The sequence below is a fragment of the Phyllobates terribilis genome, unplaced genomic scaffold, assembly GCF_046119375.1.
Source record: "Phyllobates terribilis strain yellow unplaced genomic scaffold, ASM4611937v1 Scaffold_7__3_contigs__length_470593459, whole genome shotgun sequence".
Lineage (NCBI taxonomy): Eukaryota > Metazoa > Chordata > Amphibia > Anura > Dendrobatidae > Phyllobates > Phyllobates terribilis.
The window spans coordinates 44,629,687-44,643,126 of record NW_027362767.1 but is presented as its reverse complement, the minus strand read 5'-3'; the positions used below and the strand labels follow the sequence as shown (position 1 = coordinate 44,643,126).

General features: G+C 41.8%; 1 protein-coding gene across 1 annotated transcript in view; it reads left to right on the top strand.

Moving 5' to 3' along the window:
- GCH1 (GTP cyclohydrolase 1) overlaps positions 1 to 10,491 on the top strand; it is a 77,204-nt gene extending 66,713 nt beyond the window's left edge. Inside the window, exons 3-6 of the mRNA XM_073638465.1 lie at positions 2,936 to 2,991; positions 7,384 to 7,415; positions 9,268 to 9,352; positions 9,465 to 10,491. Coding sequence (XP_073494566.1) covers positions 2,936 to 2,991; positions 7,384 to 7,415; positions 9,268 to 9,352; positions 9,465 to 9,591 — 300 coding nt within the window. The 3' untranslated portion in view covers positions 9,592 to 10,491. The remainder of the gene's footprint in view (positions 1 to 2,935; positions 2,992 to 7,383; positions 7,416 to 9,267; positions 9,353 to 9,464) is intronic.
- Positions 10,492 to 13,440: the final 2,949 nt, after the last annotated feature.

The window sequence follows — 13,440 nt, the reverse complement described above, 5'->3', positions numbered from 1 at the left end:
TAGAGCTACAGATACTCACTGTGCTGTATATAGGGCTACAGATACTCAATGTGCCTGTATATAGAGCTACAGATACTCACTGTGCTGTATATAGAGCTACAGATACTCACTGTGCCTGTATATAGAGCTACAGATACTCACTGTGCTGTATATAGAGCTACAGATACTCACTGTGCTGTATATAGAGCTACAGATACTCAATGTGCTGTATATAGAGCTACAGATACTCACTGTGCCTGTATATAGAGCTACAGATACTCACTGTGCTGTATATAGAGCTACAGATACTCACTGTGCCTGTATATAGGGCTACAGATACTCACTGTGCCTGTATATAGGGCTACAGATACTCACTGTGCCTGTATATAGGGCTACAGATACTCACTGTGCCTGTATATAGGGCTACAGATATTCACTGTGCTGTTTGGCGACATGGTGTGCACCACACTCAACATGGACCAGAGGAAGCAAAGGAAAGAGTTGTCTCAGGAGATTAGAAAGAAAATTATAGACAAGCATGTTAAAGGTAAAGGTTAGAAGGCTAAGTGCCCACAATGCAGAAATGCTGCATGTTTTTTCCTCTTCTCCCTGGCAGAAAAAACGCATGTGGATTGTACATGCAGATTTTACATGTGTTTTTCCTGCCAGGTAGAAGCGTTTGTCAAGCGTTTCCGCATGCGGGTTATCAAGCGCTTTTCCAAGCGATTTTAGCATCACTTGGAAAAGTGCTTGACAACTTGGTCACACTATATAAATCCATGCAACTGGCATGGATTTATGTAGTGTGACCAAGTAATAGTTAAAAAAAAGAATAAGAATGGTAAAAAATAAAAATGATACTTATTATAATTATTTTCTCCACTACGTCCAGTCTCTTGTATGGCTCGCGGTGCTGTGAAAGGACCTGCCATGACGTCATTTAGTCATGTGACAGGTTACGCGACCACTGACGTCGGCAGTCGCGTGACCTGTCACATGACTAAATGACGTCATGGCAGGTCCTTTCACACCACCGCGATCCATACAACAGACCAGACACAGCGGAGAAAATACCGGGGGCCATCGGAAGGTAAGTATAATCTTTATTTTTTATTTTAAATTCTTTTTTTTAACAGGTTCTATGGTACCTGGGTCTGGAGGAGAGTCTCCTCTTCTCCAGACCCGAGTACCATCCGCACATTGAATTGCTTAATATCCGCTTGTGCACATGTAGTGATATGGATATTATGCGATTCAATGCAAGTCAATGGCGGCAATTACGCTGCGTGTCCGCAAAATTAATGAACATGCTGCGTATTTTTCCGCAATGATAATCTGCAGCGGAAATTTCCCTAGCATGTGCACAGCACATGCGGATTATCATTGGGGACCAGGAGGCAGGTATTAGCAAGTGTTTTTTAAGCGTTTTCGCTGAGGAAATTCCTTGGCAAAAACGCTTGAAAAATGCATAGTGGGCACGCAGCCTAAGACCATCTCCAAGCAGCTTGATGTTCCTGTGACTACCGTTGCACATATTATTCATAAATTTAAAATCCATGGGACTGTAGCCAACCTCCCTGGACGTGGCCGCAGGAGGAAAATTGATGACAAATCAAAGAGACGGATAATATGAATGGTAACAAAAGAGCCCAGGAAAACTTCTACAGAGATTAAAGGTGAACTTCAAGCTCAAGGAACATCCGTGTCAGATCGCACCATCCGTCATTGTTTGATCCAAAGTGGACTTCATGGGAGACGATCAAGGAGAGCACCATTGTTGAAAAAAATCATAGAAAAAGCCAGACTGGAATTTGCCAAACTACATGTTGACAAGCCACAAAGCTTCTGGGAGAATGTCCTATGGACAGATGAGACAAAAATGGAAGTTTTTGACAAGGCACATCAGCTCTATGTTCACAGACGGAAAAATGTAACGCATATCAAGAAAAGAACACTGTCCCTACTGTGAAACATGGTGGGGGCTCTGTTATGTACTGGGGCTGCTTTGCTGCATCTGGCACAGGGTGTCTTGAATCTGTGCAGAGTACAATGAAATCTCAAGACTATCAAAGGATTCTAGAGAGAAATGTGCTGCCCAGTGTCAGAAAGCTTGGTCTCAGTCGCAGGTCATGGGTCATGGGTCTTGCAACAGGATAATGACCCAAAACACACAGCTAAACACACCCAAGAATGGCTAAGAGGAAAACATTGGACTATTCTGAAGTGGCTTCTATGAGCCGAGACCTAAATCCTATGGAGCATCTTTGGAAAGAGCTGAAACATGGAAAAGGCAACCTTCACACACGAGACAACTGGAGCAGTTTGCTCATGAGGAGTGAACCAAAATACCTGTCGAGAGGAGCAGAAGTCTCATTGACAGTTACAGGAATCGTGTGATTGCAGTGATCACCTCAAAAGGTTCTTCAACAAAATATTAAGGTAAGAAGAACCATCATTTCTGTCCAGGCCGATTTCATGAGTTTAGTTTTTTTAAAAATTCTGTGGAAGCAGAAAAGTAATGTCTGACTTTCATTTGTTCATTTTCATAGATTTTTAATTTATTATTACTTTTGTCAGATTCAAGTTATTTCTGTGACCATTGTGGGATTTTCTTTCATTAAACGAGGGGTACCAACAATTTTGACCACGTGTGTAACTGATTAATAAAATAGTATTGATCAGGCTCCCTCTAGTGGTGGCATGTTGCAAATCATCTCTATGTTTATGCGCTGAATTTGGAGCTCTGTATCAGGAGCACTGACAATCAGATCCCTGCAGGCCCTACAATAGATGCAACACAGTTTGTTTGTTTTTCCTGTAGTTTTCCTTTAACAAGTACACATTATGGATTTGCTGTTTAAGCAATTCCCCAGAGATTTCATTCCTGTTCCAGTCTCCTCATATATGTGTCTATGAATCTAAGTTATCTCCTGCTTGCGTTTCATCTTTTTTTCAGGTGCACATAGGGTATCTACCAAACAAACAAGTGCTGGGGCTCAGTAAGCTGGCGAGGTGAGTTCACATCCGGTGTTCATTTATATTTAGACATTTAATAAAAAAAAAAAGAAAAAAGAGACTCATCAGAGTGCTGTCACCCGAGACAGCCGTGGTCAGTCATCAATATGACGCACAGTCCCTGACTAATGAAGAGCAGGGTCCATGTCACACAATCAGATCCCGATGGAGCCGACATTAACGAAGAATAGTTACCCCCCTCTCCTCGTTACTATGCCCTAATATAACAAGTAGTAGCAGTGAAAAGTAATTACAAAAGTAGTAATTATAGAGTGCAGCATTAGCAGTAATATAATCATAGTAATAATCATACAATAGTAGGATAATAGGAATGAATAATAGTAATAATTATTGTATTAATAATAATAATAGTAATCGTAACATTAGCAGTAATAGAGCAGGAATAGTCATTAAAGTTTTAGTAATAGTAAAAGTCATAGTAATAATATTAGTAATAGTATTGGTAATAATAGTAATAGTAGTCATAATAGTACAGTCATGGCCAAAAGTATTGAGAATGAGACAAATAGTAATTTTTCCAAAGTTTACTGCTTCATTTTTTGTAATAGCAATTTGCATATACTCCTGAATGTCAAAGAGTGATCAGCTTAACAGCAATTACTGTACTTGCAAAGTCAATATTTGCCCAGAAAATGAACTTTAACCCCCAAAACACATTTCAACATCATTGCAGTCCTGCCTTAAAAGGAGCAGCTAACATCGTTTTAGTGATTGATCCATTAACACAGGTGTGGGAGTTGATGAGGACAGGGCTGGCGATCAATCAGTCATGATTAAGTAAGAATGACATCACTGGACACTTTAAAAGGAGGCTGGTTCTTGGTATCATTGTTTCTCTTCAGTTAACCATGGTTATCTCTAAAGAAACACGTGCAGCCATCATTGCACTGCTCAAAAATGGCCTAACAGGGAAGAGTATCGCAGCTACAAAGATTGCACCTCAGTCAACAATCTATCGCATCATCAAGAACTTCAAGGAGAGAGCTTCCATTGTTGTCAAAAAGGCTCCAGGGCGCCCAAGAAAGACCAGCAAGCTCCAGGACCGTATCTTAAAACTGTTTCAGCTGCGGGATCGGACTACCAGCAGTGCCGAGCTTGCTCAGGAATAACAGCAGGCTGATGTGAGTGCTTCAGCACGCACTGTGAGGCGGAGACTCTTTGAGCAAGGGCTGGTTTCAAGGAGGGCAGCAAAGAAGCCACTTCTCTCCAGAAAAAACATCAGGGACCGACTGATATTCTGCAAAAGGAACAGGGAGTGGACTGCTGAGGACTGGGGCAAAGTCATTTTCTCTGATGAATCCCCTTTTCGATTGTTTGGGACATCTGGAAAACAGCTTATTCGGAGAAGAAGAGGTGAGCGCTACCACCAGTCTTGTCTCATGCCAACTGTAAAGCATCCTGAAACCATTCATGTGTGGGGTTGCTTCTCAGCCAAGGGAATCGGCTCACTCACAGTCTTGCCTAAAAACACAGCCATGAATAAAGAATGGTACCAGAATGTCCTCCAAGAGCAACTTCTCCCAACCGTCCAAGAGCAGTTTGGCGCCCAACAATGCCTTTTCCAGCATGATGGAGCACCTTGCCATAAAGCAAAGGTGATAACTAAATGGCTCATGGAACAAAACATAGAGAGTTTGGGTCCATGGCCTGGAAACTCCCCAGATCTTAATCCCATTGAGAACTTGTGGTCAATCATCAAGAGACGGGTGGACAAACAAAAACCAACAAATTCTGGCAAAATGCAAGCATTGATTATGCAAGAATGGACTGCTATCAGTCAGGATTTGGTCCAAAAGTTGATTGAGAGCATGCCAGGGAGAATTACAGAGGTCTTGAAGAAGAAGGGGCAACACTGCAAATATTGACTTGCTGCATTAACTCATTCTAACTGTCAATATAACCTATTGGTCCTCATAATATGATTGCAATTATATTTCTGTATGTGATATAAACATCAGACAAACACTAATAAAAACCAGAGGCCAGCAGATCATGTGAAAATATAATTTTGGTGTCATTCTCAATACTTTTGGCCATGACTGTAGTAGCAAAAGTAATAATCATAAACACAGTTATAATATTGTTATAATAGTAGTTGAAAAATTCTTTTTAGCAGTATTAGTAGTAATACTAATGATAGTAATCATAGACATGGGAATAGTAGTATTAATAATGGTAGTAATAATAATGACCACTAATATTACTATTATTCTTTCTTTAGGAGTACTATTGTTACTAGTAGAAATAAACGTAGTAGTAATAAAAAATACTTGGTGTAATAATAATAAACATGGTAATGATGGTTGTAATAATAGTGACATTAGTTGTATCAGTCCACGATGTAGCAATGATCCATGGAGCTGTTTTTGGAAGAAAGCAGCTATGTTGTTTTTTTTTTTTAATCCTGGATAACCCCTTCAAAAAATAACAATTCCTCATTATCCTGCCGATAGGGTATGAACAATTTTGCAAAATCAGAAAAAAATTAAGCACCCTGACATCGACCCATCGTAGACTAGAGGATGTAATTCCTGCCATAAATTACATTACTATCTATTGTATTGAATGGGGGAAATATTCCTGCATTTGGGTATTTGGTGACCTATCCCATAGATCACAGTTAATCCCGGAGTGATCTGCGATTTGTCCTCTGTACGTTTAACCCTTGCAGCCGGAGGCTTTATCCTTATATATGAATTCTCGATTTAACATTTCCCTAAACTTTCACAGTAGATTCTATTGGATTATTTGCTTAACATTTATTCCTTATCTCCTCCTCGCCTTTAACTCGCACAGTGTAGACTTTTTCCAATTAAATCTGACATTTAATACCGCGGAGGCTTGCAGCTATAAGGCCAGCAGATACATTTAATAAGAAAAAGCAGAGCAGACAAATCCCTTTTTACATAGATTGACTCAACTTAAAGGGTGTGTAACTATTTTTTTTTTATTGCTTTAGGACATCTATAAAAAATGGAGCGACTTAGCAAATAGCTTTAACAAACATCCCTTACTGTTTTATGCATACAGCTTCTATGCAAAGCTATGTGTTTCCATAGTAACAGACTGCAAATAAACCCTGTGTAGTCAGATCCTTCCTTTTGACATCCACTCCTTGCTACTTACATTGTCTAAGTTAGTAAGACGCCCAGCAAATTTGCATTTAAGTCAATCTTTGGATGGGTTGTTCCCTTCCAGGAGACTCAGAGTTTCTTCCATTTTCTTTCAAGACCTTTGCTTGCTGTCAGTAAAAAAGGAACACAATATTTTTTTTTTTTTGCGGTGATGGGTTTAGAACCCCCCATAGAACTAACACTGCTTACAGCTAACCTTTTGCCACAATTTCATCTCGGGGATCTGTGATATAAGACATATCTGGACACAAATCTTTCTCCTAAATTGATAGTTTGTTACAATGTATCAGTGCAGGTAATAAATATGAGACTAATTTGCCAACTGTCTGTAGTGGGTCACCGCCTCTGGGTGTAAACACAAATATTCCCATTCACTAACAGCAAGTAGACATACTAAGAATGGTGAGAAATTAAACCACAAAGTATAACAGAAAGTTTCAGAACTGTTCAGTATACACTGATAAAGCTTTAAAATGATGGATGAATGAGATTGACAATATGGAATTATTGTACTGGGACCTGAGGTTTGGTTGTATTGGATTTCTTTAGGTGTTCTGTTTACTTTTATACACTAAAATATACTTAAATTACATATGAAAAAGCCAGACGCCACATCATGGATCCTCATGGGTGAGGCTATGTCTTCTGTTTACGTGTATACCATAAAATATACTTAGATTACATGCAACAGAGTCAGACGCCACATCATGGATCCTCATGGGTGAGGCTATGTCTTCTGTTTACGTGTATACCATAAAATATACTTAGATTACATGCAACAGAGTCAGATGCCACATCATGGATCCTCATGGGTGGGCCTAGGTCATACAGGCTGTTACTTCTCCGCAAATAGGACCAGATGGAACTGGACTATGGTGTAACATCAGGATTTGAAAGAAAGGGGTGCAAGTGCTGGAAAGGGTGACCCAGCACAAGTGGGCGCTATTTTGAAAAAAATGGCCTCTTTGTTTCAGCTGGAGGTAGAAAAATTAGATTCAGAGAATCGCCAAGAATTATGACAGATTATATTCGGTCACCCCTATTCACAGGTTGTGTGTGTGGTATTGCAGCTCTATTGAAGTGAATTGTGCTCAGCTGCAATACCAAACACAACCTGTGGACAGGGGTGGTGCTGTTCTTTGAAGAAAACAGCCATGTATTTCTAATCCTGTGTAACCTCTTCGAGTTTTTTGCGCAGCAATAATATACTTGATTTGTCTTTGTTTTTCTTAAGGATTGTGGAGATTTACAGCAGACGACTACAAGGTAAGGAACCTGTGACTGGATCCTGACCGCTTTTGACGTCTCTAATACTCTCCTACCCAGTTACACTTTGGTTATTAGAAATGAGAGGTCTCGGATAGCACATATATAGGGAGTCACACGACAGCTTCTTAGAAAGGGCACGATGAATTCTAGCAGTGACGTGAGCGCCCTTTATAGAGATAGTAATTGTTCTGACAACATGATCTCAGCAGAGACCAGGATTCTGCTCCTAATGAAGATCACAAATCAGAGCTGACATAGTATTAGATTCCAGATTACAAAACAGCCGCCAGGTAAATGCTGAAAGGCTTTGTGGGATTACTGACCCCTTGTTTCCCCAAGTACTGAAAAGATCCAGCAAAAGTTCAGAATTTAAAGAAATTATCCACCTTTAAGCATCATTTTCTTTATTTTTCCGGTAAAAAATTCTGATGCAGAAGTCCATATCCTCTGCATAGACAGAGATAAATAATACAATTCTGTGTGCCTGCAGCCACCACTAGAGGGAGCAAATGAGTTTACTGCATATTATCTTTTTATAGAGTTCAGTGTTTGCACTGAGCTCCCTCTAGAGGCAGATGACATGTTCATTTTTATATCTTTGTCTATTCAGAGGATTTGTAACTGTGCAACAGTCATGTTCCGAGGCTTTCCAAGGAAATCCTTTAGGTTTCTAAGGGCAACATGGGATTGAGGGTGGCCTGCAGGACTTGGAGATATATGGTTTGCTATTATTTAAATAATCTAAACTCTAAAAAGGACTCATAGCAAGACCGCGCAAGGAAAAAGTCCAAATTCTGCTTTCTCTCCTGTCACACAAAGTGACTGACAGCTATCTGTATACAAAATGAAGAAGAAGCTGACAGTTTCTATGGGTGGGTGGGGTGAAGCAGGACTCGCAGGCTCTCTCTCTGTGTGGGTGGGATGAAGCAGGACTTTTAAGGCTCTCTCTGTGGGTGGGATGAAGCAGGACTCACAAGTTCTCTACATGGGCAGAGTGAAGCAGGACTGAGAAGGCGCTCTCTGGGTTGGCGGGGAGAAGCAGGACTCGCAGGCTCTCTCTGTGTGGGCAGGGTGAAGCAGGACTCGCAGGCTCTCTCTGTGTGGGTTGGGTGAAGCAGGACTCGCAGGCTCTCTCTGCATAGGCGGGGTGAATCAGGACTCGCAGGCTCTCTCTGCGTAGGCGGGGTGAAGCAGGACTCGCAGGCTCTCTCTGTGTGGGTTGGGTGAAGCAGGACTCGCAGGCTCTCTCTGCGTAGGCGGAGTGAAGCAGGACTCGCAGGCTCCCTCTGCGTAGGCGGGGTGAAGCAGGACTCTCAGGCTCTCTCTGCGTAGGCGGGGTGAAGCAGGACTCGCAGGCTCTCTCTGTGTGGGTTGGGTGAAGCAGGACTCGCAGGCTCTCTCTGCATAGGCGGGGTGAAGCAGCACTCGCAGGCTCTCTCTGCGTAGGCGGGGTGAAGCAGGACTCGCAGGCTCTCTCTGTGTGGGTTGGGTGAAGCAGGACTCGCAGGCTCTCTCTGCGTAGGCGGGGTGAAGCAGGACTAGCAGGCTCTCTCTGTGTGGGTTGGGTGAAGCAGGACTCACAGGCTCTCTCTGTGTGGGTTGGGTGAAGCAGGACTCACAGGCTCTCTCTGCGTAGGCGGGGTGAAGCAGGACTCACACGTTTTCTCTGTGTAGGCTGGGTGAAGGACTCACAGGCTCTTTCTGTTTGGGTTATTAGGGAAAGCAGGACCCACAGGCTTTATTAGAAAGCTATATATTTCCAAAGCCAGGAGATAAAGGTCTCTCTAGTAGACAGTTTTTGTCGCTGAACATCATAACCAGTTACAGAATTTTTTTGCTCTTTCCACAGTTCAAGAACGCCTTACAAAGCAGATCGCCATTGCAATTACAGAAGCCTTGCAGCCTGCCGGGGTGGGAGTGGTGGTTGAAGCTACGTACGTCTACTTATAATGACATAAAAACAATAATATATATTGATTGGGGGAGGACGGACAAGAAGGTGTTGTCGTAGACGCTAACTAATGTGTCTCTTTTTGCTCCTCGCAGTCACATGTGTATGGTCATGAGGGGGGTTCAGAAGATGAACAGCAAGACAGTGACCAGCACCATGCTTGGTGTATTCCGAGAGGACCCCAAAACTAGAGAAGAGTTCTTGACCCTCATCAAGAGCTGATCCTAGTGCCAAAACGTCTACAGAGAGTTCTCCGCTGCCTGGATCTGTCCCTCGATGTCTTTGTGTCTCCGGTTGGTTGTCTTAGTCTATTGTGCAGATGCGTGTAGGAATTTGCGTTCTCTGGTGACTGCTCGTGTCATATTTTATGGGACTCGGTGTTTGAAGGGTGGATTGGAGATGGGGCAGCAAAAGGAACAACCTCATCCATTAATACTTTTTTCATTAACCATGTATTATCAAACTTATCAGGACTTTTGGAAAAGTACAGAATGGCGCCTGTTGTCTAAAACCCTACATGGAATGACTACCTGTAACCACAGCTATTGGTCAATACCGCAGAGATGCAGATGATTGACAGCAGTAGTTTCCAATCGGTGGCTTTCGAACTGCTGCAAAACTACAACTCCCAGCATGCCAGGAGTTACAGTTTTGCAACAGCTGAAGACCGATGGTGTGGCAACTATTGACTGGGCAGCGACTAGTCCTCCACCAAGAGCCTGCTTGTACACAAAATAATTGGAGGGGGCTGCCCATTTAGGACCCTCATCTATTAACTGGGCGTAAAGCAGCTGCTAATGGCATCTCTCTCAATTATCCCTATGGAGGCGCTATTGGGAAACTTAACCCTTACTGGCAGGTTTCCTCATGAATTACAGCTAACTGCTGGGGGTCAGAGCAGCAACCTATCCAGTGATCAGCTTATTATTGGAAGAGCATGCTACTAAAAAAGTTATTATTTATAGTGAACAATCCCTTTAAGAACCTATTTTCTTAAAGGGTTTGTATTTGTCTGTTTAGGATTACTTTTCATATATTTTAGTAATTTTACCATATTTTTTATATCCAGCTTCACTTCTACTGCTGATTATATCATGTATTTGCTTTCCTTACATTTATATGTATTTTGGGGAGATCGGGTTGTAGGACCCATCTACCTTGAGGCTTCCTCCACCCAACTCTGATTTGTAAAATGGCCATGTAATTGTATTCTGTCCCCGAATGTGACGGTTCCTGGCTGCTCTACATACATAAATAGGCGGAGCCATTAAACAAACCCCTCCTACTGGACTTTCATAACTACCTGCAGTCTATGTGGAGAAGTAGTGGCGCCATCTACTGGTATTTAGTAAAATTACTAGAGTCCCCGAAGTAAGAGTAAATCTATCAGATATATGCTAATGCTTCCATCACTAGAGATCTTTCAGCATTGAGTGGAGTTGCCCTTTAAATATCCCTGTTTATCAGTAATTAAATGGTCTAGATAGATAAATACCTATCTATCCTGTCCACATTCTCTCCACCACTTATCCATGTCGGCTTCTTACCAATAGGAACTGAGAAGAAGACGAGGAGGAGATCTGGGTGTCTGTATTTTTACACTGTCTGATTCGTGCCTGTGGTCTACATTCTGTAAATGTCTATGAGTATAAGTCTTGTTTGGGACCAAAATTATTTCACCCTAACAGAAACCCTGTATATACCAAGTGTACGCAGGCTGGAAAGCACTTTCTGTATTAGGATGTTGTACATGCCCCTTTAAGGGATTTAAGAAGAAAGGTCCATTTTTTTTAAGGTGGTATAAACTGTATAATATAAGTGATCCTGTACAATAAATATCTATGAGTACGCAATATAGCTATGATATATGTAATAGCTATAAGGGATCCCGTATGACATATAGCTATAATAAGAAGTGATCCAATAAGATATATAGTTATATGTGATCCTGGACGGTATATAGCTATAATATAAGTCATCCTGTACAATAAATAGCTATGAGTACCCTATATAGCTGTGATATATGTGATAATATATAGCTATAAGGAGTTCTGTATCATATATGGCTATATGTGATCCTGTACTGTATATAGCTATAAGTGATACAAATAGTATTTATTTAACTATTTCTGCTGTAATTTACATCTTATGTTACAGTGAATAAAGCACAGGTTATATCCACCATTGTGTTAGTGTTGTTTTTTTTTAACCCCATAAGTGCCAACCTAATTTCCGAATCCCTCCGTCCAACAGCCGTAGCCTATAAGTCCAGACATACAGAGGAGAGAAGCTGCACAGCCAAACAAGAAGTCCAAAGTCGAGCGAACGGCCGCTGCAGTCCGGAGTTCGCACGTTGCGACATTTCAATCCTCAATGGGTTTTTTTTCCAAGCAAGTGAAAGACTAGATAGTGCCACATTTTACACAGTATATCACAAAAGTGAGTACACCCCTGACATTTTTGTAAATACTTTGTTATATCTTTCCATGGGACAACACTGAAGATATGACTCTTTGATACAGTGTAAAGTAGTCAGTGTACAGCTTGTATAACAGTGTAAATTTGCTGTGCCCTCTAAATAACTCAACACAGCCATTAATTTCTAAACCACTGGCAACAAAAGTGAGTACACCCCTAAGTGAAAATAACCAAATTATGCCCAAAGTGCTTCATAATTGTGGCTATATACTGCCACCACTAGAGGGAGCTCAATGCATGTGGATTTATACAGTTAACATAGAACTCAATGTATGCTGTGTGAGCTCCCTCTAGTGGCCAACAAAAGCTATAACAGGATGCAGGGGAAGCAGTTCAGTGCTGGACCCCCTTTCATGGTCTGCCTTTATTTTAGCTACTACATTAATATCTACATCTATATTTCACCGTGAGCTCCCTCCTTACATCACTAGCACGGAGTTAGAGATCGAATGTGTCAGTCCTGGGAAGTCTAGTGTAAAAGTCAAATGCAAATCAGGCTGGAAGTGCACTGGAGGCGTGTCAATGCACTTAAAAGAAGTGGCCCAGGTGTAGTGACACGCCCCCGATGCACGGCAGCCTGATTTACTTATAATTTCTACACCTGATTTCTCATGACTGGAACATCAGATCTTTACAAAAACGGTGTCATTTGTATCGGGGGACACGCACCTACACAGCCGCACCACCACACCGATATGTCAAAACCTGCACAGGTTCCTTTTAACACATCATAGGCTCCAATATTGACTTCTACTGTCACTAAATAAGTCCTCTAGAGTCTAGACAATGGTGGAGTTACCCCTAAATTATATAAGGGAGATCACATACTGGGAGGAGCATAGAAGGAGGGTCTCCAGCAGCACAGAGTATTTCAGATGAGCATATTGATCATGCAGGAGGCAGCGACTGCTTCACTCATGTGATTATATCAGTGAGGATCGTGATAATGGGACAGGACTGTCATGATGGGCAGAATCGATACAACTGGGAAGTCACAGGGCACCCTCCAGCAGCACAGAGTATTTCAGATAAGTCTGTTGATCTTGTTGAGGCAGTTCATCCATAAGATTTTAATCAGTGAAGATTGCACTGCATAGGACAAGAGAAGTGTCATGGCGGGCACAGAACAGAATTTTCATTGCTTCTGACAATAAGATTCGCATATTATCCAGCAGTCACGACTGGACCCCCTACTCCAGGACCCCAAATCCCCCTCAGTGCTGAGGAAGCACATTACATTCCGGCCTCACAGTGATGTACACAGAAATATTCACCTCCATCTATGAAAATAGCAAATATTATTCTTTCACAATATAATTCCATTTCTCTAACAATTGAACTAGAATTTTCTTCTTCAGTCTATTAGGAACTTTCATTACAAGTCATTTCCTTCATTGCATCAATTAGAGTAAATGCGTAACGCCATTTCCAGAGCCCAGGATCCTGCTGATGGGGGATGTGATCTGCAGCTGCCCTGTGTGCCCCCTGTGCCCCCCAGCCAGGAAGCCATGTAAACTTTCTTCTATAAAATCCACCACTTGATGTCTCCACTAACCCTCCAGCACTAATGGATCTCATTGCACCATGGCCTGT